This window comes from Hippocampus bargibanti, linkage group LG22 (genome assembly GCF_051943395.1).
Source record: "Hippocampus bargibanti isolate YZ-2025 linkage group LG22, ASM5194339v1, whole genome shotgun sequence".
In the NCBI taxonomy this organism is placed as follows: Eukaryota; Metazoa; Chordata; class Actinopteri; order Syngnathiformes; family Syngnathidae; genus Hippocampus; species Hippocampus bargibanti.
In genome coordinates this window covers 3,186,763-3,214,736 of record NC_142755.1, presented here as the reverse complement: position 1 = coordinate 3,214,736, position 27,974 = coordinate 3,186,763, and the positions used below count along the sequence as shown (strand labels likewise).

General features: G+C 41.4%; 5 protein-coding genes across 17 annotated transcripts; 2 read left to right on the top strand and 3 right to left on the bottom strand.

The window, feature by feature from the left end:
* Window positions 1–11,452, bottom strand: tspan11 (tetraspanin 11). 4 transcript variants are annotated; one of them, XM_088988858.1, is made up of 12 exons: window positions 11,319–11,452; window positions 11,142–11,242; window positions 10,579–10,695; window positions 8,994–9,086; window positions 5,802–5,905; window positions 5,450–5,641; window positions 4,561–4,635; window positions 3,918–4,022; window positions 3,461–3,619; window positions 3,282–3,368; window positions 2,117–2,242; window positions 1–1,620 (listed from the first exon to the last, which is right to left on the bottom strand). In XM_088988858.1, the coding sequence occupies exons 5-11, from the start codon at window positions 5,886–5,888 to the stop codon at window positions 2,165–2,167; spliced, it is 783 nt and encodes a 260-aa protein (XP_088844984.1). In that variant the 5' UTR covers window positions 5,889–5,905; window positions 8,994–9,086; window positions 10,579–10,695; window positions 11,142–11,242; window positions 11,319–11,452; the 3' UTR covers window positions 1–1,620; window positions 2,117–2,164. The 4 variants fall into 4 exon arrangements, with proteins under 4 accessions (XP_088844984.1, XP_088844983.1, XP_088844986.1 ...); XM_088988857.1 differs by having other exon boundaries at window positions 1–2,242; XM_088988860.1 differs by lacking the exon at window positions 2,117–2,242.
* On the top strand, window positions 9,094–14,025 carry prmt8b (protein arginine methyltransferase 8b). 2 transcript variants are annotated; one of them, XM_088988852.1, is made up of 10 exons: window positions 9,094–9,263; window positions 10,201–10,359; window positions 10,547–10,702; window positions 11,165–11,228; window positions 11,312–11,454; window positions 11,527–11,614; window positions 11,683–11,798; window positions 12,684–12,834; window positions 13,117–13,238; window positions 13,890–14,025. In XM_088988852.1, the coding sequence occupies exons 1-10, from the start codon at window positions 9,195–9,197 to the stop codon at window positions 13,980–13,982; spliced, it is 1,161 nt and encodes a 386-aa protein (XP_088844978.1). In that variant the 5' UTR covers window positions 9,094–9,194; the 3' UTR covers window positions 13,983–14,025. The 2 variants fall into 2 exon arrangements, with proteins under 2 accessions (XP_088844978.1, XP_088844979.1); XM_088988853.1 differs by lacking the exon at window positions 13,890–14,025 and adding an exon at window positions 13,355–13,474.
* On the bottom strand, window positions 12,842–23,649 carry cracr2ab (calcium release activated channel regulator 2Ab). Of its 8 annotated transcripts, XR_016113674.1 has the most exons (20): window positions 23,514–23,649; window positions 23,285–23,396; window positions 20,375–20,602; window positions 20,195–20,306; window positions 19,085–19,256; window positions 18,866–19,012; window positions 18,549–18,639; window positions 18,387–18,485; window positions 17,105–17,292; window positions 16,975–17,046; window positions 16,854–16,902; window positions 16,697–16,776; window positions 16,010–16,559; window positions 15,800–15,935; window positions 15,488–15,569; window positions 15,308–15,422; window positions 15,117–15,218; window positions 14,953–15,029; window positions 13,549–13,629; window positions 12,842–13,172 (listed from the first exon to the last, which is right to left on the bottom strand). XR_016113674.1 is itself a non-coding variant. In XM_088988844.1 (19 exons), exons 3-19 carry the CDS (start codon window positions 20,513–20,515, stop codon window positions 13,169–13,171), a joined length of 2,217 nt encoding a protein of 738 aa, XP_088844970.1. In that variant the 5' UTR covers window positions 20,516–20,602; window positions 23,285–23,396; window positions 23,514–23,649; the 3' UTR covers window positions 12,842–13,168. The 8 variants fall into 8 exon arrangements, 7 of the variants coding, with proteins under 7 accessions (XP_088844970.1, XP_088844966.1, XP_088844969.1 ...); XM_088988844.1 differs by lacking the exon at window positions 13,549–13,629; XM_088988840.1 differs by lacking the exon at window positions 12,842–13,172 and having other exon boundaries at window positions 13,278–14,699.
* ccdc59 (coiled-coil domain containing 59) lies at window positions 20,996–22,475 on the bottom strand. The gene is made up of 4 exons (XM_088988862.1): window positions 22,199–22,475; window positions 21,540–21,885; window positions 21,353–21,461; window positions 20,996–21,287 (listed from the first exon to the last, which is right to left on the bottom strand). The coding sequence occupies exons 1-4, from the start codon at window positions 22,341–22,343 to the stop codon at window positions 21,108–21,110; spliced, it is 780 nt and encodes a 259-aa protein (XP_088844988.1). The 5' UTR covers window positions 22,344–22,475; the 3' UTR covers window positions 20,996–21,107.
* mettl25 (methyltransferase like 25) lies at window positions 22,700–27,957 on the top strand. 2 transcript variants are annotated; one of them, XM_088988851.1, is made up of 11 exons: window positions 22,700–22,927; window positions 23,055–23,234; window positions 23,306–23,413; window positions 23,485–23,963; window positions 24,038–24,289; window positions 24,354–24,383; window positions 24,495–24,568; window positions 25,517–25,610; window positions 25,695–25,769; window positions 25,957–26,028; window positions 26,445–27,957. In XM_088988851.1, exons 1-11 carry the CDS (start codon window positions 22,714–22,716, stop codon window positions 26,529–26,531), a joined length of 1,665 nt encoding a protein of 554 aa, XP_088844977.1. In that variant the 5' UTR covers window positions 22,700–22,713; the 3' UTR covers window positions 26,532–27,957. The 2 variants fall into 2 exon arrangements, 1 of the variants encoding a protein (XP_088844977.1); XR_016113675.1 differs by lacking the exon at window positions 25,517–25,610 and having other exon boundaries at window positions 26,445–26,511.
* The last annotated feature ends 17 nt before the right edge of the window (window positions 27,958–27,974 follow it).

Below are 27,974 nucleotides of genomic sequence, written 5' to 3'. Positions count from 1 at the left end.
TCAATTTAACTCATTCAGTGCCATTCGTGAATTTATTCGGGAATTGAAAATACGACATGGAGAGCCATTTACAAATTTGTTCGGGTTTTGGTTTTTCTTACTGGAGATGGTGATGAAGCGCTGGCCAGACCTCTGGCAATGGCAACCTCATTAAAGACTTATTTGATTGTTTACGATCACATTTGATAAATAGGCCGACACACCAAAGACCCAATTATTCATATAAACACAATTACGGTTCATTTCCTGTACTATGCTTGATTTTAGGCGCTTGTGAAACAAACCGCAAGCCAAAAGGTTGTTACTTTGGTACATTAACTTTGTTCGGCCGTCTTGCTGACACATGACAAATAACAGACAGTGTAACAGCTTACTCACATCGAAATTCCCCCGCAAAGTGTTTACATCACGCCGCGCACGGCTAATCAACTGTAGTTAAACAAACCTTGGACGCCTGGCAGATGTGCGCGTCCGTAAAAAAATACCGGATTAATGTGTGACGCTAAAGGTGATGGCGTTAATGGACGCAAGTCCATGTGGTCATTTGTCGCTAAAAGATATTGGGAACCATTTTTGGATACCGTCACATGTTGTTTTCTCCACAAAAAAAATGATAATAAATGTTGGACCTCATCCGGATGCTTGTGGGATTTTCCCCCCCTCTTTACAGGAATGGCGCATTCCGAGGTAGGACGTTAAAAAGTGACGGCGCTGAGGGTGAGGAACGAAAAGAAATAACAAAATGGGTCATATGGTAACAATGAAGAACTAACAATAGGATAGGGTAATTCATAAGCAAGTCACCGCGGGGGGGGGGGGGGGGGGGGGGGGGTGTAACATAACATTTCATTTAGTCACGACCCGGGAACCACATCAGGGCTTTACGGGTGACTAAATGTGTGTTTTGAACGAGGCACAGCCGCAACGTTTTGGGGAGAAATTATAGGGAAGCCCTCGGCTCAGAATATAATTAGGTGACAATAAAACACAGGGAAAGTTCACATTTCACTAAAAAAAGCTCATCTTTGAACCGAAAAGCGTCGAATATCACGTGACACAACGTCAGAGCACCCAAGCGGTTATTGGTTTTCTGCACGTGAGCTTTGTCACCCTCCAGCGGCTCACACGACACATTGCAAGTGAATTTGTTTCTATGGTGACGTTTCATTTCGTTTTTAATAGTTCTGAAATAGCACAAGAGGATATTTGGAGCGAGCGAATTGCATTCGTTAGCACCCGTTGTTTCGTTTTAAACACTTTAAACTCACTTTAAAAGAAAAATAAATAAAATAAACTTACTAGACTCCTCATTAGGAAGACCAACATCAAAATAGGACCGTTTGGTTATGTTATCAGGCACAAGATTAAGAATCAGCTTGTTTTGGCATATTTCAGGCACGATGACAAACACGAACGCTGACAGAAAACAACATCGCCTCCGAGGCGGTTGAATAAAGCCCCTCAAGTTGGTCTGGTATTAAAGCTTAAAGGCAAGAGGGCCCAAAATGACACGAGCCAGATAAGAAATAATAAGAAGGAGCCTTGAGACATGTTGCGCAATCAGTAAAGCTCCATCTTGATCCTCCTGTACAAGCAGCAGGTAAGCACCATCCCACAGATCTGAAAACAGGAAGCGTCGGGTCAAAGGCAAACGGCGAGGAAGAAGCGCCGAGACAATGACGCGCAAGCGACTACTGAAGCGGATGAGTTGGGACACGAGCCAGGATGCAAAATGGAAAAGCCATCCAAAGAATGATTGTCATGAGACGGGGGAAGAAGCAAGACAAAGCAGCCCGCACAGAAGACAACAAGCGTGATAGCGTCCATGCGCGGAGGCCGGTTAGCAATTTAGCATTCCAACTATCAAGCTCGCCACTCATCCGAGGCCTAAATTCAGTTGCTGCTGTTTTGGTTAGCAACAGACTTCAAATGGGCAGCGAACGCCGTTGTAACATTTCGGGCCATTATTTTGAAACACGCCACATGCTAGCCACAAAAGTTGCTTCAAACCCATCCAGGGACTCCAAACAAAGATGGACAGCTGCTATGAATACGTCAAAAGCGGCTAGTTGCCTTTGTCACATGACACGTACACACATGCAAATGTCATCCACACCTGCATAATAAAAGAACACGAGAGCGAAAAATGCAGTGCTAACGACAATCACAAGGTAGCCATGTCTTCTTCCTCTTCTTTATAGAGGAGATAGATAAAGTAGGCTGTCAAGATTGCCCCGGTCAGCTATACACAAATACACACACACACATATGCACACAAGTTAGTGTGTTACACTAAACAAACTATAAATTCTATTGGTAAAACTACAACAGGGGTTGAGGGCGGGGGGGTTAAAATTGGATTTGTGTGGTCAACGTAAGCGTGTGAATCAACGTTAGGGCAGGCAGGGAGACATTTTTAAAGGCAGAAAAAAATGTGTATAACAGCATATAATTGGTTTCACAATAAAGATGAGGACTTATTTTGTTGGAAACACATTCACGATTTGACAAAACTTACCTTAGTTGACAAAACTTACCTTACTTGCAGCATCATTGACATGATTTAAGTCATTCTGGGGTTTAAAGCGCAAATTTTACTCATTCAATGCCATTCGAGAATTGGTCAGACCTCTGGCAAGGTTTTTTCCCTTCCACAAGGGGGCAGCATTTGCCTTTTGTACAGACACCCCAATTTCAAGCTCATATAACTCCAGACCTATATAACTTAGGAATCAACTCTTTGTTTTGTGATGAAAGAAGATAGTCTAAGGTTTGTAACGTTGCATTGAATGTTTATGTCGTCCTAAAACTCAATATTCTGCGGGTCCTGGAATTCGAGTGACAATGACAAAAACCCTGGCACTGCAGTGGACACATTTTTGCACATCATCCGGCAGTGAAACGACTTAATGAATGGCCCATATTAAAACTGTGTTCATATCTGGTGTTCATATCATACACGGTGCATAGATTTGTATCCAAAATATTAGCTGCAATTGCATTATGTATCCACTGGATAGAGCCCCACCAAAGAGAATACAATACAATTCAATCCAGTTTTCTTCATATAGGGCTTCCACAAAGCGTTTTCAACAGAACTTTTCAAATATAATGTCCAAGAAATTTGAATATTGATCCATATAGAAGGTGCGCTATTAATGTTTTAATTGCAGACAATACGGTACTCCGGTTTGACCGGTTTTGGTGTTTGACCAGTTTTAGGTTTTGATTTCTATCTCAAATGCGGATTAAAGGATGTCAACTGTTTTTTCTCCACGTACCTGTAGACAGGCCACCCCGACGCCCACGGCCCCGATGACCAACAGGTGGTCGGCCAGGAACTGCTCCAGCTTGGTGATGCAGCCTCCCTGCAGACGGTGATAAAAGTGGTAAGAGTGATGCTCACTGCCGGGATAGGTTGTGGTGGTGGTGGTGGTGGGGGGAGGGGGGGGGTACTGACCTCCACCCTGTAGATGTTAGAGGGGTGGTCGCGGACGCCGCAGTCCGGTGTGACCGACTTGCAGCAGCTGTCGGGCACCAGTCGGCCGTCGGTGTCCGCGGACGCAATGTACACGCTGGTCGTCCAGTCTTGGTAGCTGTCGCTGCCGCAGCACTTGAACTGCGAGGGGGGCAACATTTGACAATTTTTGCTTTAATTCAATGGAGATGGAGCTCCTCAATTTTCTCGTTCGCACCCTATGGCCAACAGGATCAAATGTACACATATACATAACACCTTATGCTTCAGGAAGCTGCAGGTTCTTGGCAGAGGATCAAGAATACATGTCAGTGAGTATTATTTTACATCTTTAAACAATATTGTGTACATATATTTAATGACACAAATGGGTAAGTGGTACTTTCTCGAAAGAAAATTTTGATTGACCCCCCTGTCACCCATCAACCACTAAACGTACATCCTGTTGTAGTTTGTCCACCGCTAACGTGATAGCCTCCTTCCCTGGTTGGGCATAGTTGTCCATCATGGTCTGCTTGAGATGTTCCTTCAGCTCCTCGCTCAGCTAGAAACACACCACAATGCGGTTTCAAATCCGTCCCAAAAATTACAGTACATTATTTATTTATGTATTTAATTATGTATTTGATTATGTACTGCATTATGTATTGCGTTAAGTTTTGCATTATGTATTCATGAATATATGTATTTATTTATGTACCTATTTATGTATTGGATTATGTATTAGATTATCTATTTCAAGTGTTGCATTATGTATTGCATTATGTATTTCATTATGTATGTGTTGATGTATTTATGTATGTATTCATGTAATTATCTATGTATGTATTTGTGTATTTGATTTTGCATTTGATTATGCATTTGATTATGTATTGCACTATGTATTCCATTATGTATTGCATTATGTGTTCATGTATTTATTTATTAAGTTATGTATTGGATTATGCATTTGATTATGTATTTGATTATGTATTGCAATATGTACTGCATTATGCATTTCATTATGTATTTGTTTATGTATTTATTTATGGATGTATGTATTTGTGTATTCACTTATTTATTTTTTAATACTGCAACATTACCCTCTGGTAATAAACGTATGCCAGAACTCCAGCCACGAGTTCAATAAGGAAGATCAACAGTAGGCAGAAGAAATACTGTAAAAAGAAGAGGAAAAGGGGGGGAGGCAAATGCAAATATTGAGTTCCCAATTGGGAAGTGACTTGACAACTTTAGTCCATTAAAAACTTCCAGCGACTGTCAAGACGTCAGGCATCCATCTCTCATCCGTGACAAAACACCCGGGAAGATGTTTTGACAGGCAGGGCGGAATGCGATTTCCTCCTGGGGTATCTCTCCATTACTCGATGTGATGAGTTTGAAAAAAAAAAAAATATAATAATAATACAAATCATCACGGTGGTGTAAACGAAACATTATTTCTAAACCAAACTAATGATCCAGAGGCAGGAGGCACTCAACGCTTACAAACGCTAATGATTCTAATTGCGTTGAGTAAAGTCTTGTGAAAATAAACTATAAATAACTACATAAATAAATAAATCCCGGGCGATGTTATGCAAGCTGCAAAAAAAAAAAAAAAAAAAACACCCACACGTTTTTTTTAGACCCGCACGCGTTCAAATGAGAACGTGGGCGGTTTGCCGTGTAGCGTAGGAAACGAGATGTTCAAACGCCGACACAAATAAACAAGTGCGCTCGTTGGAATTTTATACTGCGCGGATGTCACGGAAAAACGTTGGCGTGACTAGCGACGCCTTAAACGGCAACACGTGCGTGTCATTTTTGGGTTTTATGCCCACGCGTGAGCGCTTTGGCTCCATTTTTGGATACTTTTTACACATTTTATGTAAAAAGTAGCTTTTAAATATCAAGGTGATCAAAACATCGTGAAAGTAGCCAATCACTCCCACCATTATTATGGGGGTATCAAAAACACGCCATACTGACTACGGAGAGGCAGCTCCTCTGCTCGCGGATGACGGCGCAGCAGCCCAGGAAGCCCGTGACCACAACCAGGCCACCGGCCAGGATGAGGATGTAGGCGGCGACGGTAAAGGTGCTGGATGCCAGCAAGCTCAGGAACTCGCTCTTCTCCACCAGAGTCCATACGCCCACACCCAGGACGGCGGCACCTCCCACCTGAAAGAACAGTTCATTATACAATAAGTACTTCCTGTTGAATAATAAAAGTGACTTTTATCTATCATATTTTGGGGTGAAAAACACAAATGTGTATCAAACTTTTAACAAACATGATGGATTTATATGGTGAAATGTATCGGTTTTTCATTACAATTACCCAAAAGAGCGAGTTGAAGACGAACAGCAGGTACTTGAGACAGACGGTCAGCCAGTCTTCCTCACCGTCTTTGCAAGCGGACGACATTGTCCTCCAGGTTTGTACTGTTTAAAGAAGAAATAAACAATAAAATCAACAGTTTATTTCAAGCATTTTTGAATAACATAAAGCTTAAAAAATAACAGATATTTACATTGGGATGGATTACAGCCTCCACAATACTATCCTCAAACCACATACATGAATAATAATAATACATTTACATACCTTTCAAAACAAAATTAAATAATGCAATTAACAGAAATAACATAAGAATGTTGCCATAAACTACCAAACTAAACTCAGCAAAACTACTAAAAAATATATTGAAGTGTTTTTTCGACGTTATTAAATTAGAAAATTAGCAAACGACCTTACATGATTTGACGTAAGCATGTCTAGCACGTGTTATTGGCAGTTTGTTTACATTGTCTTCCACACGGAAAAAAAACATGCGGACTTTGCCAAAAACTACCAAACTAATCCAATAAAAATAAAAAAAAAAAACACATAGTATTTTGTCGAGGCTATTAAATAAAAAAATGGCAAACGACAATCGATTATTTGACGTAAACTGGCATCTTACGTTGGCGTAACCAGCGTCATGACGTCACTTGTATATTAATGCAAGATTCTACGTAAACATATGTCACCGTTTACCGCATGTCAACAAGTCAAGGGTTTTAAACGCCCCCACGCGTCAAATTAACCGACCTTAAACTCGAATAAAACACGTCCCATTTGCATTTTGGTCATTGGCGTATGTTATTTTTTACCCTCCATGTCCGTATTTTGCTTTCGCAGAGCTACCCAATCGACAACATCCTGACCACCTGCGTCATTGATGCGCAGCAGGAAAACAAAGTTAAACGGGGTTAAAAAAAAACGACCGTTCGCGCGACAAAACAACATTTCATTGCGTCTGTGACAACATACTCACCGGTTCGACGTAAAGAAGGGAAATTATCACTTTTAATTCGAGTTTAGAATCAAACGTGTACGGAGAACTACAGCTGTAATCAAGCAGAGTCCGGCTCGCTTCTGTCAGGCTGTCCGGTGGAGACTGCGATGCATTTGACGCACCTCGTTTTTACAAAAATCATCAGTTTTACCGTGCTTTTCAAATAATCCCAGTTGAATAACAAAAATATCCAAATAACAAAATATGTATATACGGCAGTGTAAAATAAGGTGAATAAAGTACTACTTTTAATACAAACAATGTTGGGTGTAAAAATACGATTTTCACTGGAAGTTATCCTGTTTCCGATAGTCACTGAAAGCCCCGTTATATGAACTTGTGGGGAAGGGTCAACGGGGGGGGGGGGGGGGATAAAGAAAGAAACAAAGCTGCTTGGCAGACTGAATTCCTGTGAACAAAACAGCCTCGTTTACAAGGAAACCACAGATGTAGCCTTTAGCATTTTCCCGGCAGGAATGCAGCTAAATAGAAGAGATAAAAGTGAAAGAGAAAAAGCTCCATGTATGAGCATTGCGAAGCCAGACACTGCTATCTGCTTATTTTCCTACTATTTGCATACTTAGCAGTGGAATGGAAATAGCAGCTTATTTGTTTTGCTCATTTTGCTGTCACGTCTTGAGGCTTACTGGTGTGAAAAAATAGAAGGACCCCCCCCCCCCCCAACAAAAACACGTCATTAAAATTCACAATACAGAGGCCAGGTTTTGACATCTGTTTATATGGTTGTGAAATGTGGCCCTTTTCTACATGCGAGAACCACCTGCCTCATGTTGGTAATTATGTAGATACTAATTGTACAACACTGACGTATTATGATTACATAAGACGCCCATTACCATTTTTTAATTATGTAATATCCATTCAAATGTAGTACCGGCTACATAAGTAAGCATATTAACATACATTAACCGTGTTAAGACTTCTCACCGTATGCATCATGTCAGGTTGTATTTTGTAAGATGTATATTTCACTGAAAAAAAATGCTTGTAAATATATTTGCATGTAATTTTAATATAAGGAAGTATTATTATACTGTGATTATTTTTTTCCTATTATTAATGTATTAATTTCTTCTTCATTGAAAGGTGTTTTAATCCCATAAAAAATCCCCAAATAATTTATTTTGATTATATTGTAAATTAAATGTAAAAAATATTACATTTGCCAGTGTGTATTTTTATGTTAAATTAATGTACTTTAAAATGACTTTTTTTCATCGTGACTTCATAATTTAAATAAAAGGAAGCATTATCCCAGTGTGATATTTTTTTCTATTAAGAATGTATTAATTTATTATTAATTGAAAGGAGTTTTAATTCTATGAAATGAATCAAAAAAAATATTTAATACATTGTAATTTAAATGTGAAAAAAATATTACAAAAAATATATCCAAAAAAATATTTTGTTAAATTAATGTACTTATTAAAAAATGACTTTTTTTAATCGTGACTCTGTCATAATCTAAATATAACGAGGTAATATTCTAGTCTGTTTTTTCCCCGTTATTAATTCATTGATGTATTATTAATTGAAAGTTTTAATTCTATAAAATGAATCCCAAAAATAATTAATGTAATACACTGTAACTTAAATGTGAAAAAAATATTAAATTTGCCAAATGTGTATTTTTATGTTAAATTAATGCACTTAAAAAAAAGATTTTTTTTTTTTTTAAATCGTAATCATAATTTAAATACAGTATAAGGAAGTATTATTCTAGTGTGTTTTTGTTATTAATGCATTGATTTATTATTCATTGAAAGGAGTTTTAATTCCATAAAATGAATCAAAAAAATAATTGATTTTGATTACATTGTAAATTAAAAAAAAAAAAAAAATATTACATTTACCAGATATGTATTTTTATGTTAAATTAATGTACTTAAAAAAAAAATGTTTTTTTTAATATTGTGACTCCATCCGGTTGTACTGCAGGTGTACCTAATGAGGTGACTGTCGAATTTGCATCGCTTGCATAATTTGCATTTTTCCCGCAGATTTGAACGCCCCTCTGCTTCATAGATTGAAAGAGAGAAAGCGAGCGAGTGAGAGAGAGAGAGAGAGAGAGAGAGAGAGAGAGAGAGAGAGAGAGAGAGAGAGAGAGAGAGAGAGAGAGAGAGAGAGAGAGAGAGAGAGAGAGAGAGAGAGAGAGAGAGAGAGATACAAACTTCACAGCAGCCTCCACTCCACCATCACTCATGCTGGCGTACGCAAGGCAGAATGGCTCGAACCCGGAACATTCTGCAAGGGTGCAGGTGCACCTGGTGACAATAAATGGATTAAGGCATCTTCCGGTGCAACTTTTCATTCATGTATTTATTTTAGTCCATTTTTGAAGTGTGTGACATTTGAAGTCTCGCAGCCCTCTCATGGGACTCGGTCACTCGTCGCGTTGTTTGCGGCTTCGGCGGAAGATGGCGGAGGCGGAGGGGGGTGAGGTAAGTGGGGGGGGGGGGCGTGCTGTCGATACTTTACCGCCATGCTTTAATAAGTCCTTGTCAATGGATTTGGCGAGAAGGTAAAAATGTGGCGTTGGGAGAAAGCGGCTAATTCGCTGTCCTTGGTGCTTAATTTTTTTTTGAATTTATATTAGTTCATTATATTAGGCACGCCGACTCATGGAATCAATCATATCTGATCAAAAATTGATTAATCAAAGTGCGTCTATCCCCTCAATAGTGGGGGTTGTCATTTTGAAAGGCGCAGGGTTCCTACTGTTTTGTCCATTTTCCAGCAAAAGTAACCGAATGCCTCCAACTTTTCGGATTATTAGTTTACTCTATATGATTTACATGTGTGACATTTTATGTTTTTATATGAGGAAAAAAAATAATCATATTTATATGGATATATTATTATTTTAAACTTATTCACTGCCATTCACAAATGTATCCGGGAATTGAAAATGACATACAGCGCCATTCCCAAATTTGTTCTGTTTTTCTTTCATGCTTGGGTGCCGATAAAGCGCTGCCTGTAGCCCCTGACAATGTTTTTCCCTTTCCACAATGGGGTAGCATTTCCCTTTTTTTATATTAGCGCTTTGTTCCTGCTTAAGCTGTTGTTAAAGCGCTATATAGACCAAAATGTATGTATTGTATTTTGTCCATCCGCCCCCATTTCAAGCTCAGATAACGCCAGACCCATATAATTTAGGAATTAACTCTTTTTTCTGATGAAATAAGACATTATAAGCTTTCTTACACTTAATTTAAATTTTTTGTAATCCTAAAACTCAAAATTCTGTGGGTCCTGGAATTTGAGTGACAATGACAAAAACCCTGGCGCCCGAGTGGATACATTTTTGCACATGTCTGGCAGTGAATGAGTTAATATGTAGAAATACATTGACCATTTTTTGGACGCAATTTCCAGCGACAGCAGGTCGTCACCTCCCACTTCCCGACGACCCGCCTCGCCGCCCCCCAGGCCACCCGTCCCGCTCGAGGGAAGGGTGCTAAATTCATCAGCCCCGAGGAGATGACGTCGCGGGATTATTACTTTGACTCCTACGCACATTTCGGCATCCACGAGGTAGTGAAATTAGGCCACTGTTGCGAAATAACGGGTTGAAAATACCTGTTTTTTTTCTATTAGTAAATGACTTTGCATGGAGACAAAGCGGAGACATTTTGGGGACATTTTACACTCGGGAGATTCCATATTTAGTCATTAAATGGGCCTTTCCTGCCCCCCCCCTCCCCCACCATCTCCTTGTCAGGAGATGCTGAAAGACGAAGTGCGTACACTCACCTACCGCAACGCCATGTATCACAATAAGCACGTGTTCAAGGACAAGGTGGTGCTGGACGTCGGCAGCGGAACGGGGATCCTGTCCATGTTTGCCGCCAACGCCGGGGCCAAACACGTCTATGGGGTGAGAGAAAGATAAGTTAACTCATTCACTGCCAGATGATGTGCAAAAATATGTCCGATTCAGTGGCATGGTTTTTGTCATTTTCACTCAAATTCCAGGACCCACAGAATATTGAGTTTTAGGACTACATAAACGTTCAATGCAGTGTAAGAAACCTCAGATACTCTATTTTCAATAGAAAAAAGAATTAGTTCCTAAGTTATATGGGTCTGGAGTTATGTGCGCTTGAAATGGGGGCAGATGTACAAAATACAATGCAATGAATACAGCTGAAGCCGGAACAAAGCGCTAACATTGGACAAAAAAGGGAAATGCTGCACCCTTGTGGAAGGGAAAAACACTGCCAGTGGTGTGGCCAGCACTTTATCGGCACCCCAGCATGAAAGACCAAAAGATGAATTAATTCGGGAATGGCAGTGAATGAGTTCACGAGACTTACTAGTAATCTTTTGGTGCCCGCAGATTGAGTGCTCCAGTATTTCCGAATATTCCGAGAAGATCATCAAATCCAACCATCTGCACAACGGTAAACACGGACCTCTAAAAATTGTACAAAATGGCACCTTGACCACGCAATCCAATCGTATCTACGCACGGGTCCATTCGCAGTCATCACCATCTTCCATGGTAAAGTAGAGGAGGTGGAGCTCCCCGTGGAGACGGTGGACATCATCATTTCCGAATGGATGGGCTATTGTCTCTTCTACGAGTCCATGCTCAACACCGTCATCTTCGCCAGGGACAAGTGGCTGGTACGGTACGATGGAGGAACCGGGTCGGGGGTTGATTGATGAACTCCGGAATGACGGGATTCTTCCGTGCAGAAACCGGGTGGCCTGATGTTCCCCGACCGTGCGTCCCTCTACATGGTGGCCATAGAAGACAGGCAGTATAAGGACTTGAAGATCCACTGTGGGTCCATTTTACTTTGTAATACACTGTAACATATGAAAAGTGTGTGTGTGTTTGTGTGTGTGTAGGGTGGGAAAACGTATATGGCTTCGACATGAGCTGCATTCGGAATGTGGCCATTAAAGAGCCGCTGGTGGACGTGGTGGACCCCAAGCAGGTGGTCACCAACGCCTTCCTGCTAAAGGTCAGTTTGCCTCAGTGTGTGTATGTGTGTGCATTTGTACCTAATAAAATGGCCATCAAGGGGACGTATTTTCGGCCAAGTGGTCTCCGCGTGACGTCGGCGCGTCCGCGCGCTAGCGAATGCCGGGCAACGCGCCCACGCGCGCAGCGTGTGGAGTGTGAGCGTTGGCTCGTGAGGAGTGATTCAACCTGTGGGACACACACACACACACACACACACACACATATATAATAAATAATAATCCATTTCATTTGTAAACGTATATACTTGTTTCAATGTTTTTGTGAGGTCCAGGTAAACAATTATCCACACACATTGCTGTTTCAATGTTTTTGTGAGGTCCGGATTAACAATTCTTCACAAACATTACAGTTTCAAAGTATTTGTGAGGTCCAGGTAGACAATTCATCACACACATTCCCGTTTCAATGTTTTTGTGATGTCCAGGTAAACAATTCTTCACACATATTCCTGTTTCGATGTTTTTGTTATTGGTAAGGTGAAAAATTATTCACACATATTCCTGTTTCAATGTTTTTGTGAGGTCAGGGTAAACAATTATTTACACACGTTCCTGTTTCAATGCTTTTGTGATGTCCGGGTAAACAATTCTTTACACACACATTCCTGTTTGAACGTTTTTTATCAGGGCCGAGTAAATAATGTTTCACGCCCACAAACATTACACACAGTCACATATATATGTGTGTATCAAGTGTGATTAATATTCACTGTGTTGTATATGTGTGTGTGTGGGGTGTGAACTTCACATTTCACATGCCTTAAAGAAATGAGAGAAAAGCTGACTTGTTTTTGTTGCACCTCCAACGCCTCCACTCACACACACAATGACACACAATGACACACCCCCACACACACTTACAGGAAGTGGACGTCTACACAGTGCAGCCGGACGACTTGGCCTTCACGTCGGCGTTCTGCCTGCAGGTGCAGCGCAACGACTACGTGCACGCGCTGGTCACCTATTTTAGCGTCGAGTTCAGCAAGTGTCACAAGAAGACGGGCTTCTCGACCGGTGAGGCCTGAAAATTATTAGGATTATTATCTTTTTTTATCAGAATTTTTATTTTTACTTTAGCCTGTCGCTAATGTTGTGGAGTGAATGCATGTTTTTTTTAAAACATGGCGTGCAGGAATTCCACAGTATTATGTCTTCATATATTGCATAATATCGTGCCGAGGAGATTCTATGTTTGGGTTTTGCTGCCGATGGGAGGAGCTTCTGGCATCTGGAGGGTCTCGACGACCCGTCTGGAGTCATTCCCATTTTCCGGTTCCCCCCTTCTCCACTCCGCAGCGCCGGACGCGGCGAGTACACACTGGAAGCAGACCGTCTTCTACCTGGAGGACTACCTGACAGTAAAAAAGGGGGAGGAGATATTTGGCAGCGTCGCCGTCAGGCCTAATGAGAAGAATATGGTAAGGGGGACAAATGAGGACGGGTCAGATTGACCCATTTGCGACAGTACTTATACTATCTTTATTTATATATACTGTATTTTACATGGTATAGTAAGCTATTGGTTCTTTTGCAGGTCAGGAAAGCAGTAACATCCCCGCGTCAATTTGACCCATGATCAGTCGCTTCCAAATCAATTTCTTATCATTGCGAACACTATTTAAGGTGATATTCTTTATTAAAGTGTGACTCTGGATACTCACTCTACGGTGTATTTTCAAAATGGGTCAATTTGTCCCACAGAATAATACAAGTATGAAATATGTTGACCTAGTAGTGATACAGGAGGCTAGAAAAGGGTGAGTAAAGATGACTTGTCATGGGGCGGGTCAGACTGACCCATTGCTAACTCTGGAAAAAAGTTATAAGAAAAAAATGGTGGCGATGTAGCAACACTATTACTTTCTCAGGGTGTTATCATCTTGGGTCAAATTGACCCATCATCTTACAGTGGCAGGTAAAATACAATACATCACATATAATATTTGTGAAGCCACTAGCATTTTTTCAATTGATTTTGAACTTTAAAGTGGGTCAGTTTGACCCATTAAATTGACATGGCTTTACCGTGATGGCCGCTTCCTGATTGCTTTCCTGCTTTTTGACTGCAGCGCGACCTGGAGTTCACTCTGGAACTGGATTTCAAAGGCCAGCTATGCGACGCCGCCATCTCCCACGACTACAAGATGCGTTACAGTCAATAACAGCAATAACACCAAAATTGAAAGAGGCCGAAGAATGTTTCCACCCCGTCATGGACCCTCCTGTTCTTGCTATGGGTCAGATTGACCCATTTGAACTCATTCGCTGCCATTCCCGAATTGATTCGGGAATTGAAAAGTGTGACGTAGAGCGGCAATGCCCGAATTTGTTCGGATTTTGGGTTTTTTCCATGCTTGGGTGTCGATAAAGCGCTGGTCAGGCCTCTGGCAATGTCCACGGGACGGGGGGGCAGCAATTGCCTTTTGCCCGTGTTAGTGCTTTGTTACAGTTTTGCTATATAAATCAATATGTATTGTATTGGATTGTATTTTGTACAGCTGCCCCCATTTCAAGCTCATATAACTCCAGACCAATATGACTTAGGAATTAACTTTTTTTTTCTGATGAAAGAAGAGCGTCTTACTTAAAAGCAATTATTTTATTCATCCTGAAGATGTGATTATGTTACAAAAAAAATCAAACAAATGCTACAAGTGTGATTTTGTTTCTCCCTAAACTGGACAAAATGATATCAAATTTCCGTAATAGCGACTAAACAGCTATTTTGAGCGTCCTTGCTGAAGGTTAAATACAAAAGCGGACCACCCCCCCCGGACCCCTCAAGGCACTTTCACTTGCAGCAGGCCTTCTTCTTCAAGGGCTGAGCGCTGAGGATGACGGTGGTGTCTCTCACCCGGTCCTCCTGCTCCATCAACACCCTGAAGGCGCCAATTCGAACAAGAAACAGCAGGTATAAAAAGTCGACACACCCCATGCTCAAATGCTAGGTTTCTGCTCCAATCTTCTGAGGGGTGTGCACAATTACGCAAACCCGTTGGCATTACAGATTTGTCATTTCGTCCCAATTTTACTAACGAAATGGGTCGACAGATTAGGAGGATGGAGAAATATTTGGAAATTATTTCATTTGGATCAAAGGAATAGCGACATGCTAGGCAGATGCTATCCTACCGGGCCAGTTGGGTCAGGGACTCGGTCACGTTTTTTCCTGTGTAGGCGCTGACTTCAGAGAACATCACTTTGCTTTCCTGCGAGGGGAAAGGGGAGTAAAAATGACCTATTTTGAGACATACGTTAGATTATGAAATCAAAGTCGGGTTTGTGGTTCTTCATACCTGCGCTAGTTGTTCTGCTTCTTTGAAGGACACCTGCCTGTCCTCGTCTATGTCCATTTTGTTGCCTAGAACAAGGATTTGGACGCTTTCTCCTGCAGCTTCCTGGATTAAAAAAGTGATGACACAGAAAAAAAAATGCTAATGAGCTAATGATGCTAAAATGCTAAAGTGTCAGATTCTTGACGCCAGACCTTGACGTTGGTGAGCCAGGGTCGCACAGCCTTGAAGCTTTCCTCCAGTGTGACGTCGTACATCACCACGACGCCGTCGGCCTTGCGGAAGAACTGCTTGGTGATGCTGCGGTACCTGCGATGGAAAAAGGCCTTGTGGAATATGACAAGGGGGGGGGGGGGTGAATGACAGCAGTTTACCTCTCTTGCCCCGCCGTGTCCCAAAGCTGCATCGCGATCTGCATATTGTTCAAGGTTAACGTCTTGACGCTGAAGTCGATCCCTGATGAAGATGAATGATGCATGACGCAATGTCAAAAAACACATTTAAAAAATATGTATATATATATTTATTATTTAATAATAAATTATTATTAAATATTAATTTATAAGACGTCTTATTATTATATACTAAATTAAATTATTAAATTATTTATTATTTAATAATAAAAAAATAAAAATATATAAACTATATATATATATATATATATATATATATGGAGAGGCACTGACCCACAGTAGCCACAGTGAATGGGTGGAAACGCCCCTCACAGAAGGAGCGAAGAAGCGACGTCTTGCCCACGCTGGAGTTGCCCACCAGGACCACCTTAAACAGACGACTTGGGCCTAAAACGGGCACTTCCGCCACCTTTAAGGGGGAAAAAAATGAAATTAATGGAGAAATAAAAGAAGAAGATAGTAATTATTCCAAAAGTGGCCTACTTGTTGGGTCTCCTTCCCGACCGGCTGACCCCGCGGCGACATGGGGGTCTTCTTCTTCTTCTTCCTCCCTCGAAATAAACCTCCCTCGTTCTCGGTAACCACGCTACGTTCCGAATCGCTCTGCGCCTCCTCGCCGTCTTCCTCCTCGCTAAGCTGGTGAAGAAGAAGCTGCGGACCCCCTTGGAGAAGATGAGGCAGGTGGTCCTCTTCGATGGAGATGACCCGGCGTAGCGGCCACCCGCCGGGCGGTGAATCCAACGTCTCGTCGTCAACTTCGGGCTTGGTTTCCGCCCTCCTGGCCCGTTCCTTGGCGGTTCTCCGAAAACTGGACGACCTGGCGATGGCCTTCTTTCCCTTTGACCTCACGCCGTGAGTTTTAAGTAGGGCGGGACCGACGTAGCCGTTGGTCAACCCGGCGCTCTTCTTAACGGCATCGACGGCGGCCGCGTCGTCCTCACTACAGGAGGAGGAAGCAACAAATACGATTTGAAGGTGCTCGAGAGGCAAAGCTTCCAGAGACTGGTAGGAGCCATCCAGCAACGGAGGAGATCTTTAGAAAACGGGAGAAGCAGAGGATGTCCTCAAATGTTACACACTAAAATCGTAATTATTATTTTTTTTCTCAATAAAATCCTCTGTTTTTCCTTTTTTTTTTGATGACATCATCAAGATGGAGTGAGGAGTCACCTTTTGGCAGGCTGGCTGTCGTCAAACATGTTGGCCAGGGCGACTCGCTGCTTCTGCTTCTTCCTCAGGGATGTTCTTGGCTTTTTTGGGGGGAACAAAATAAGAAGTTCTAAAAGATTTTTGAAGGTCCTTGATGATGATAATCAAAAGCACTCACCACACCAGAGCAGATGTCCCGTTCGTCCTTGAGATGTTTGTTCATCTCCCTGGAAGAAAGAAAGATAAATAAAGTGGTAAGTATGATTAGAAAAATGTAAACAAACGTTGGATTGAGCAACCTGAGAAGGTCCAGCTGTTTCATGAGGCTTTGCTTCTCTCTTTGGAGACCTTCCGTCACTCTGTACATTTCCCTGGAAGACATTTTTCTTAAAAATGACCTATCATGATCATAAATCATCGAACACCTACATTTCCTTCTCCTGGTGGAGACGAGCGGCCTGTTCCTGCAGCAAGGTCAGCTGGTCCTGTGCCACCAGCAGTTCCTGGCTGGTGTTCTCCAGCGCCCGCGCCAGCTCGTCGTTGGTCACTTTCAGCTTGACGTTCTCTACGTAGCTCTCCTGCTTCTCGCTGTTCAGCTCGCGGCACTCCAGCTCCAACTATGGCCAAAATCAAGATCATTTCATTCATTCATTCATGCATTCATTCATTCATGCATGCATGCATCATTCCAGCTCCAACTCTGACCAAAACCAAGAACATTTTATTTATACATTTACCCATTTATTTTTCCATATACGTTCATTTTTTTATCAATCCATTTTTAATCGATCTATTTTTTAATTTAATCGTTCCTTCATTCATTCATTTCAGCTACAACTATGATAAAAAAAATCAAGATTTTATTTATTCATTTATCCATTTTTAATCGATTCGTTTTTTAAATCTATCCATTTTGAATGGATCCATTTTTTAATCTAACCATTCATTCATTCATTCCAACTATGACCATAACCATGAACATTTTGCTTTTTCATTTATTTACTCATTTATGGATCCATTTTTAACCCATTCATTCATTCCAACTATGACCAAAACCATGAACATTTTGCTTTTTCATTTATTTACTCATTTATGTATCCATTTTTAATCTATCAATTTTTAACCCAACCATTCATTCATTCTTCATTCCAGCTCCAAATAAGAACATTTTATTTATTCCTTTATTTAATCATTTTTTTCGCCACTTTCTAATCTATCCATTTTTAATCTAACCATTCATTTATTCATTCCAGCTCCAATTATGACCAAGAACATTTTATTTAATAATTTATTTATTAATTTATTTTTTGCCATTTTCTAATCTATCCATTTTTTAACCCAACCATTCATTCATTCATTCCAACACCAACTAAGAACATTCTATTTATTCATTTATGTATTCATTTTTTTAGCCATTTTCTAATCTATCATTTTGTTTATTCTATCAATTTTTACTCTAACGATTCATTCATTCATCATTCCAGCTCCAACTCTGACCAATAACAGTTTATTTATTCATTTGTTTCATCTATTTTTTAATGTATCCAATTTTTAATCTCACCATTCACTCATTCATTCATTCATTCCAGTTTCAACCATGATCAAAACCAAGAACATTTTATTTATTCATTTATGTATGCATTTTGTAATCTCTATTTTTTTTTTTTAATCTAAGCATTCATCCATTCATTCCAACAATCCAAACCCTTACCTTCTTCTGTTTCTGGAAGAGCAACTCCAACTCCCTTTCCTTGGAGGACAGCTGGTCCTCCAGGTCTAGGCTTCTGGACTGGAGTCGTTCAGAGTCCTGCTTGTGGAGGCCCCCAAGGTCAAAATTGACAAGGGAGCGCTTGTTTTTATCAACGAGAGCTACCTGCAGTAGTAGCCTGTCCTTCTCCGTTTTGATCTGCGCTTCCATCTCCTCGTACAGGTGGCGGATTTCGTCGTGGTGAGTCGCCGCCTTCCTGCAAGGGGAGGACGGACGCCCATTGAGAACATTCCTCAACAGCTGAACTCCCCGTGTGTGGAGCGGAGATTAGCGGTCATTTGACACGGATAAAGTCCGATTATGGAAGCTGTTTTGTGTAGAATTCCATCGAAACATGCCGTTATGTCACACGGTACTCGATTAGTACATTCCGTATGAACTTTAAAGCCAAATCCAAGAAATATTCCCTTGCATTCTCTGACCTCTGGAGAGCGCTCTCCATGTCCTTCTTCTCCCGGTGGGCCTCCTTAATCTGATGGGTAACCCTGGCCAGGAACTCCTCAAAGTTTGAAAGTAAGTGTGGCTCGTCCCGCCGGAGCTGCGCCCAAAGGCTGCGTACCTCGTCCGGACTAAGGCGGGGGAAAAAAAATAACGTTATTTTCCAAAACAAAATGGCATCATCAAATTTTTCGCCGACTCACTCTTCAAAAACATGACTGGCTCCCAAGCTGTCCAGAAGCATACAAAAGTGTCTCTCTTCCTCGTCCTCGCCCGCGGACATCTTGGTTTCCCATTGGCTCTGGTAGAAAGTCTCTTCCTGCGTGAGGACCGGCTCGCGGGTCACGGAAATTCGGCGTCCGTGGAGGAATTGACCTTTGACACACCCAGATGGAGTTACGGAAAATAAATGTGTATCCGACGAAACTGTATTGTACCAAAATGTGCCGCTAGAGAGCACTGTGAGTAAACTGGCTTTCATGTACAGTGATATCTCTGTTTTCGACCATAATCTTTTCCAGAAACCTGTTTGAAAACTGATGTGTTTGAAAACCGAATCAGCACTTCCTATTGTAATCAATGTAAACATTTTTAATTTGTTCCAACTTTTTTAAATGCACTTTTTAACTAATTTTACAGCACAAACTGTAAAGTGTAAAGTGTCCTTGGGTGATTTGAAAGCCGCTTGTAAATTAAATTAAATGTATTATTATTATTACACATGTAATAAAAGAGCAGCTCATTTGTAAAATAATATAAAAACAGTAATATGTTTTGTTTTCACCAATTTTAACATCAACATTGGGAGATAAAAAAACATTCTCTCTGTCTGTCACCGGGCGTGTTGGCACCTATGCCAGCCTTCTTTAGGCAGTAGTGTTTTTTTTTCATGCTCGGGTGCCGATAAAGGACTGGCCATGGCCTCTGTCAATGTTTTTTCCTTTCAAAAAGGGGTAAGGATTTCCCTTTTTTACATTTTAGCACTTTGTTCCAGCTTCAGCTGTTGTTGAAGTGCAATATAAACCAATTGCATTGTATTTTGGACAGCAGCCCTCATTTCAAGCTCATATAACTCCAGACTCAGATAATTTAGGAATTAACTTTTTTTTTCTGATGAAAGTAGAGTCTAAGATTTCCAACGCTGCATTGAATGTTTATGTAGTCCTAAAAGTCAATATTCTGTGGGTCCTGGAATTCAAGTGATGATGACAAAAACCCTGGCACTGGAGTGGACACATTTTTCCACCTTGTCTGGCAGTGAGTGAGTTAATTTTTTAAATTAAGTGAACCGGATTGAAGTGATTCAAACTTACTGAATCCCGAAGAGAAGGCCTCCAGCGTGAGATAACCAGCACGCTCCGTATCCAAAGAGTCAAAAACGTCTTCAAGTTCTTCGGCCGACAGCGGTAGCTCCCTGTGGAGCCTCTGACATCACCACGCCGGAACCTCAGACAAATTTATGACACATTCGACTCCCGTCGCCCGACTCTCACCCTCATCTCGGTCCGTGTGATGAACCCCCGGCCCTCCACGTCGCACTTTTGGAAGAAATCCTTGGTTTTATCCAGCAAGGCGATGTGACCCCAGCCCGAGCCGCGATCGCGGGGCCCCCTGCTGTCTTCCTGGTGGTCCATCGGCGATTGGATCCGGCGAGCCAAACCCTTGGCATGTAGGTCACCGCGGAATCAAGATCTCGGGGTTGGCGTTAAGCTCGCTGAGCCCTTTTTGGTTGTCATGACGACAAAGGGGGAAAAAATGTTGTTTTCAAAAGTGTACGCTTCGTCAAACACAATCACAGGAGATTTGAAAAGGTCAAACGGGAACCTTTTCCAAATTAAGTTTTGAGTATAGATGATCGAAAAATTCCACCTATTTCCACATTATTTAATATTGAAAATTCCTGCAAAAGTAATAAAAAAAGAGAACTTTTGACAAACCAAATGAACATTTCCATTACTTCTTACCGTGAACGATGCAGCAGAATGACAGAAACAAAAGTTGCAAAGTTACCGCGTCATCCAGCATCATGAGGATGCATACTCCCTCCCAATGGTCTCGTTGCCATGACAACAATCCACAAATGAAATTGCTTTTCATTTTTGGACAACAGGGGGTTGTATTTTCACATTTATTATGAAATAACACAAGAGTACAATTTATCTTACAATGCCATCTTGTGGTAAAAGTTCACAATAGTCACTTTCCGGCCCAAAAATGTGCACGGTATCATTTTTTGGGAGTCGTTTCGGAGATTTTCTGGATCTTCTGAAGCAAGTAGTCCATTTGAAGATTGAGATTAGGTTGCCCCTTCTTGGTCTTTTTGCAAAGCATCTGGTAGGTCTCCATTTTTTTCTCTTTGTACTTTCGAATGGCCTCTTCGCGCTGCTGCTTCTGTTTCAGGAACTCCTGGAGAGCATTATTTAAAATTGAAGTATTGAAACAGAAAGTCGGAAAATATTTAAGATAATGACCTCTTTCTTTTTTCGCTGGTTTTCTCTGACGCGCTCGCACTCCTCCATGGACCTTTGGTACGATGTTTTCTTCTCCAGCTTTTTCTTCATGCGGTTGCTTAGTGGCAGGCTAGAAGAGAATATTCATTAAAGGAGTAAACTAGATACATCTGCAATTGAAAAATACACTTATTTATTTAGTCCATACCTTTCTGATACTGATGATGATTTTTCTGTATTTTCAGCCTCAGAGGGACCTGCACCTTCTGGTGCAGAATCAGGCTTCTCCTCCATCTCGTCCTCATTTGGTTTCTCTTGGCCTTGTGCTTTCATTCTTTGTTTGACCCGGTTCACTCTGTTTGTCCACATTTCGTTCTTGAGTTTATTCGCCTCAGCCATGTACAAATGTTTGAGGTGCTCCGGGTACTCGTCGCGGTATAGGAATGATGATGAGGATGTCAAGTTTTGGATTTTTTGCTTCTTCTCCTCCTTTCGCAAAAGTTTGTTGTACTCATGCTTCACTTTCTCTTTGCGCTCAAATGCAAAACCTTGACCTGGGACATGGAGACAAAAGCTCATTCAGAAAGGCGCTTGTAAATTAAATGTATTATTATTATTATTAAAAGCGTATTACGTGTCAGATCGTGATGGAAGACTCCACGTTAATGTAAATATTGTGGACATTTCTGTCGCCATGCTTAAAATCACAAAATGTATATTTTCTTTTGATGAAATTTGTCCCAGAACAGCTTTATGTTGAAATTCGGTAATCACCGTGTAATAAGTTACGAAATTAAATATAAAAATGAAATATAGCATAGACTGACAAGAGAAAAACAAGCAACACAACTTGAAGCTTTAACTTACCTTCTTTAACACTCCCTTGGAAAACTTTGTTGATCGGAACCCATTTCTTCTTTTTAACGATGGAATTTTGCTTTTGGGTCTTCTTCCAGTTTGTTTCTGTCGTTGGAAGGTTACCTGGTTTCCATTTTTCACGTGTCGGTGCCATTTAAACTTAGATTTGGCACTTGGATGGTGAAATGTTTACGTGTGTATCGAAGGGATGCAACGCTCGCGATTAGCAGTCGCGGGGCGATGACGTTTTAGATAGGCAAGTTTAAACGAATTCAGATCATTCGATCATTCAGTTTCATCCACTCCAAATTCGGAATAATGAACATAAATACAATATAAAAATATATACATTATAATAAAAAGATATTGATGGATAAAATCGAAACATAAACAGTCTCCACACTGTATTTTCACACCAGTGGAACATCGATTGTGTACAATCGACTACTTATCCCTGCGTTACTTCGATAGTAGACGAGTGATATGAATCGCGACCATTCGCGTCGTTTTTCTCATTTTTTATTATGATTCCCTCCTCGGTTAGTCTCGCGGAGCTGCGGCAACGCATGGATGAAGTCACGCGTTTCCTCGCGGCCACTCTGAGCATCGCGAACGCGCACACGGTGGAATTTTACACGCACGACGTATGGAGACGTTTCATGGCCGTGTCACCCGAGGAAGTGCTTAATGCAATTGGCGTAAATGGCCACCAGGGGGAAGCAGAAGTCCAAAAACAAAGTGATTGATACTTTCTGTTGATATTTTAATATATTTCTACTGCATTATTTACTTAAAATTAATAATCTTAGAGAGTATGTGGATGTAAATAATTGAATGGGCTCATTTGTTAGCTTTTTTTTTTCAGAAACAAAACAATCGAGGACCACATTTGGCTTTTGCCAGGATACAAAGAGGCTGGTTGACCCACATGAACTTTTGCGTGCAGCCAAGGCCCACTCACTTCCGGGTTTGGGGGTCTGCACGACCCGGGATGAGCTTTTGGAGGCACTCAGACAAAAGCCCTGCGAGTTAGGCGCTGAGACGGGTATGACGTGATGGTCATTTGGATGGACCGTAACAGTTTTGAGAGCTCACCGTTGTTGTTTTTTCCTGTAGTTGTCAAATTAGAACCAGATGAGTTCATGAACCTCAAAAAGTCGCATGAGGTGCAGTCGATGGCCGAGGTGGTGGACTGTTTGGCCAAGCGCTGCGGAGTCAAACAGGAAAGTAGTACTTTTGAACCTTTTTGTTGCATTATATCGGGTTTGATGAGCATGGTGTGTGGATCTCACAGGTTATAGACGTAGGCTCGGGGAAAGGCTACCTGAGTTCCTTCCTCTCCTTGCAGCACGGCCTTCGAGTCTTCGGCATCGACTCGTCCAGTGTCAACACTCACGGGGCTCAGGAGAGGAACCGCAAGTTGAAAAAGTTCTCCAAGGTGTACCAGAAGCACCGGAAGGCTGCAAAAGCAGAAGAAACGGTACCAGAAATGAAAGGCGGACAAGATGAAAACAAACCACGGGAGGTTGAGAGCCAGACACCAGACCCGAACCCCATCAAGGAGTTGTTTTTCAGCGCCATGTCATTGGAGGCGGTACAGTCCGGCAGGGTCTCCCCGAGCTCACTGACCAATGAGGAGAGGCAGAGGAGGAAGATGGAGAACCTCCAGAGGAAAGCCAAAATCAAAAACGGCGAGACTGGCGCTGTCTTTTCTACGCTAACGTCTTACGTGACCGCCGAAACGGAGCTCAGGGAGCTCATCGGTGATCTTGAGGTTAGCGTTAGCTTAGATTTGGACTCGGGCATAGCTCGCCAAACTTTGTTTTCAAAATTTCGTCTCGACGCTAGGACGCGGTTCTGGTGGGCCTGCACACGTGCGGCGACTTGGCCCCGAGCATGCTACGAATGTTCGCGGCTAAAACGGAGCTGCTAGCCGTCTGCGGCGTGGGATGCTGCTACAACAAACTCTCAGAGGAGTTTGAACCCGGCGCACCTGCTCCGAATCCGCATCCCCGCGATGCCTTCGGGTTCCCTTTGAGTCAACATCTTCGCCGTCATTCGTGGCTCTGCGGCCGAAATGCCAGGATGTCAGCGTGTTTGGTGAGTTTAGCGGGTTGTGCTCATTTTACCGCGCCATCGGCGTCTCACGCTTCCTTCCTTGCAGGCCCTGGAAAGAGTTGCAGTGGGTCACGGGGTAAGTGGACCAGTTTTTGGAGTGTGTGTGGGGTCAAATGTCAACAATAAATAAATAAATATCATCAAATTATTGTTTTGTCATTGATTTTTGTCTCTCTTTGCACAAAAGATTCAGATGGATTCACTTTTCTACCGGGCAGTCCTGCATGTTATTCTCCGGGATCATTACGACGCCTATAAAAGGTAACAGGAAGTTGATATATTTACGGCGTCGCTTAGTTAGAGGTTGAAAAACATGAATTTAGGGAAAAACAATTTTTTTTTTTTGCCATCCTATTATATCTAGAAGTACATATTGATTATGAATATATTCTTTATCCTCTGCCAAGAGCAGCCACAGCTTTCTGAGAAATGTCCATTTCCATGTGTATCACGATGTACATCTCTCTGGGAACCTTTTTTTGACTTTCTATTATATTCACAAGTATACAATTGTCATATAATTGTATTATTTATCCTCTGCCAAGAGCAGTCACAGCTTTCTTAATTATTTATCCTCTGCCAAAAACAGCCACAGCTTTCTGAGTAATGTCTGTTTCCATGTCTATCCCAATGTACATCTCTCTAGAAATGATTTTTGCCTTGCTACTATATCTATAAGTATGTGTTTATTATATATGTATTCTTTATCCTCTGCCAAGAGCAGACACAGCTTTCTGAGGAATGTCGTTTGCATGTCTATCACGATGTACATCTCTCTAGAAATGAGTTTTGCCTCCCTACTATATATATATAAGTATATATTTATTATATATGTATTCTTTATCCTCTGCCAAGAGCAGCCACAACTTTCTGAGTTATGTCCGTTTGCATGTCTATCACAATGTACATTTCTCTAGAAATGTTTTTTTTGTCTTCCTACTATATCTACAAGTATGTGTTCATTCTTTATGTATTCTTTATCCTCTGCCAAGAACAACTGCGGCTCTCTGGGAGGTGTCCATTTACAGGTCTATTACAATGTACATCTCTCTTGAAACCTTTTTGTGTCTTCCTACTACATCCATAAGTATATATTTATTATATATGTATTCTTTATCCTCTGCCAAGAGCAGGCACAGCTTTCTGAGGAATATCCGTTTCCCTGTCTATCACGGTGTACGTTGTCATGAGGTATTTTCTCCCTATTAGTGAAAAGCGAGTGGGGAACGTCTACTTCAAATCGAAATCATTTGTGGATTATGTACGACGGGCTCTTTGCAAACTGGACCTGGATGATTCCAAGGTCAAAATCGGAATATTTCAGCATTTGTATGAATTTTTTTAGACGAAATGTCAAATCTTCATCAAATCTTCATTTTGATTGTAGCTGTCCGATGACGACATTCAACGGTACCATGACATGCACGCGCCTCGCCGACAGGAAATCCACGCTTTCAATTTGGTGAGCCATTTTCGGAATCGGGTAGAAAACCTTTTTCATCCCCCATGCTCGTAAAAGCTAATGAATTCCATCGTTGTTAAAGGAGCTCATTGCGGTTGGGAACAGCGAAATGACTTTCGTCGGGCGGTTTTGATGTGCAAATTGGCGAGGGATGAAAAAAAACATCTGTTTTTATGCGCGTGTGTAGTTGAAGGTGACTTTGGCTCCTTGCATCGAAGGCCTCATTCTCCTGGATCGCCTCTGCTACCTGAAAGAACAGGTAATTAGACTTTTATGCGAAATCCAAAATGGCTGCTTCAAACCAAAATGTCTGACTTGATGTTTCTGTCACGATCTTATTTATTTATTTATTCATTAATTTATTTATGCATGTATTTGTTCATTTATTTATTCATTTACGCATTTATTTATGCATTTTTTATGCATTTATTTATGCGTTTATGCATTTATTTATGCGTTTATGCATTTATTTATGCGTTTATTTATTGTATTTATTTATTTATTCATGCATGCATGTATGTATTTATGTATGTATGTATGTATGTATTTATTTATTTATGCATTTATTTATTCATGTATGTATGTATGTATGTATGTATGTATGTATGTATGTATGTATGTATGTATGTATGTATGTATGTATGTATGTATGTATTTATTTATTTATTTTTACAGGATGAAGGTTACTTTTCCACCTTGGTGCAATTATTTGACCCGCTTCTGTCGCCGAGATGTTATGCCATCGTCGCACTGAAGGAGTGACATGCAGCGTTATTATTAGTCTATATTTTTTTTACATCACCAATTGATTCAATAACAAGAACTTATGAAGAGATTTTTTTTTTTCCTGAACAGATAAAGTCGCTTTTCAAGTCATGCAACACGTGCTGGATGACATCTGGAAAAAAAAAAGCGGCAGTTTTGTTCGATTGAGCTGTGTGTCATATGATGTTTTTTTTTTTTCATCTTGAGGCTGGAAAGCGTGTCAGAAAAAGATTCGCCGCCGCCCTGAACCCTTTTGGCGAAGTTTTAAAGGCAAAACCTTGATAGCCGCGCGAGTCTGGAAAGAACATTGGGAGGCTCCTCGACGTCAGGGAGGAGAGGCCTTGACCTCTTTTAATCTGTACAGCTGTTTTGTTCGCTCCCCTAATAAATCTTACACGCTGGGAAAACAACATGGCGGCGGTCGCAGACGCATGAATTATGAATTGGGATCAGGCTTCGTGTGGAGCGACGGCATCGGCGCTGACCACAACCGTCTGGCCGCGTCGTCTCGGGATCGCCGCTTTGCTTGATTCCCAATATTTTTTCACACCCGTGGGCGGGGAAACTGTTGCCAGGAATGTTTTGGAATGATGTCCAATAAACATGATGGAAGTCATTCAAAACAACAAAGGGGGGTGGGGGCGGGGGGCTTCTGTGGCGTACATCAGTGACAGTTTTGGTCATATTGAGTAAAACAGTCGGAGTAAAGCGAGTCAGCGTCCCGCCCCCCCGAGCTGTGATTATCCGTTTCCTGCGTGATGTTTATCTGCAGGGGTGAAGAAGCAATGGTTCCGGAGTAAATAGCACGGAAGGAGGGGGGAGGTGACTCGCTATGTTTGGAACTACACAGCAGATATAATCGACGGAAATGCTCTTTCCGTGGCAAAACTTTGATCGCCTTTTTAACTCATTCACTGCCATTCATGAATTGATTCGGGAATTAAGTATATGATGTAGAACGCCATTCCTGAATTTGTTTGGGTTTTCTTTTTTCATGCTTGGGTGCAGATAAAGCGCTGGTCATGGCCTCTGGCAATGTTTTTTTTGCATTTCCACAAAGGGGCATCATTTTCCTTTTTTTGCATGTTAGCACTTTGTTCCAGCTTCAGCTGTTGTTAAAGCGCGATATACTGCATAGTATTTTGGACATCTGCCCTCATTTCAAGCTCATATAACTCCAGACCCATATCATTTAGGAATTAACTCTTTATTTCAATGACAAAAACCCTGGTACTGGAGTGGACACATTTTTGCACATCTGGCAGTGAATGAGTTAACTTAATTTTTAATTTTTAATTAAATTTGGGGTATTTGACGAATATTGGCTATGTGCTGGATGCTAGTGTGGCATCCCAAAATTGAAGCAAACACTTCCTGTGGTACTCCGAAGCTAGGGTTACAAATGTGTTACTAACCTCCGACTGCCCCGCTTGGTGCATC

Bases quoted from the DNA above. Each gene is read 5' to 3' on its own strand.
- tspan11 (XM_088988857.1), bottom strand. From the start codon at position 5,888: ATGTCGTCCGCTTGCAAAGACGGTGAGGAAGACTGGCTGACCGTCTGT. The intron at 5,642-5,801 runs GTAATTGTAATG...CTGTTCTTTCAG, and splicing joins TCTTCAACTCGCTCTTTTGG to GTGGGAGGTGCCGCCGTCCT. The intron at 3,369-3,460 runs GTCAGTACCCCC...CACCGTCTGCAG, and splicing joins CTAACATCTACAGGGTGGAG to GGAGGCTGCATCACCAAGCT.
- prmt8b (XM_088988852.1), top strand. From the start codon at position 9,195: ATGGGACTCGGTCACTCGTCGCGTTGTTTGCGGCTTCGGCGGAAGATG. The intron at 11,615-11,682 runs GTGGGTCCATTT...GTGTGTGTGTAG, and splicing joins TAAGGACTTGAAGATCCACT to GGTGGGAAAACGTATATGGC. The intron at 11,799-12,683 runs GTCAGTTTGCCT...ACACACTTACAG, and splicing joins CCAACGCCTTCCTGCTAAAG to GAAGTGGACGTCTACACAGT.
- cracr2ab (XM_088988840.1), bottom strand. From the start codon at position 20,515: ATGGACCACCAGGAAGACAGCAGGGGGCCCCGCGATCGCGGCTCGGGC. The intron at 17,293-18,386 runs GTAAGGGTTTGG...TTTTGGCCATAG, and splicing joins TCTTCCAGAAACAGAAGAAG to TTGGAGCTGGAGTGCCGCGA. The intron at 15,219-15,307 runs GTCTGGCGTCAA...TTTTTAATCCAG, and splicing joins CCTGGCTCACCAACGTCAAG to GAAGCTGCAGGAGAAAGCGT.
- ccdc59 (XM_088988862.1), bottom strand. From the start codon at position 22,343: ATGGCACCGACACGTGAAAAATGGAAACCAGGTAACCTTCCAACGACA. The intron at 21,886-22,198 runs GTAAGTTAAAGC...TCCATGTCCCAG, and splicing joins CCAAGGGAGTGTTAAAGAAG to GTCAAGGTTTTGCATTTGAG. The intron at 21,288-21,352 runs GTCATTATCTTA...AATGCTCTCCAG, and splicing joins ACCAGCGAAAAAAGAAAGAG to GAGTTCCTGAAACAGAAGCA.
- mettl25 (XM_088988851.1), top strand. From the start codon at position 22,714: ATGATTCCCTCCTCGGTTAGTCTCGCGGAGCTGCGGCAACGCATGGAT. The intron at 23,964-24,037 runs GTTAGCGTTAGC...TCTCGACGCTAG, and splicing joins AGCTCATCGGTGATCTTGAG to GACGCGGTTCTGGTGGGCCT. The intron at 26,029-26,444 runs GTAATTAGACTT...TTATTTTTACAG, and splicing joins TCTGCTACCTGAAAGAACAG to GATGAAGGTTACTTTTCCAC.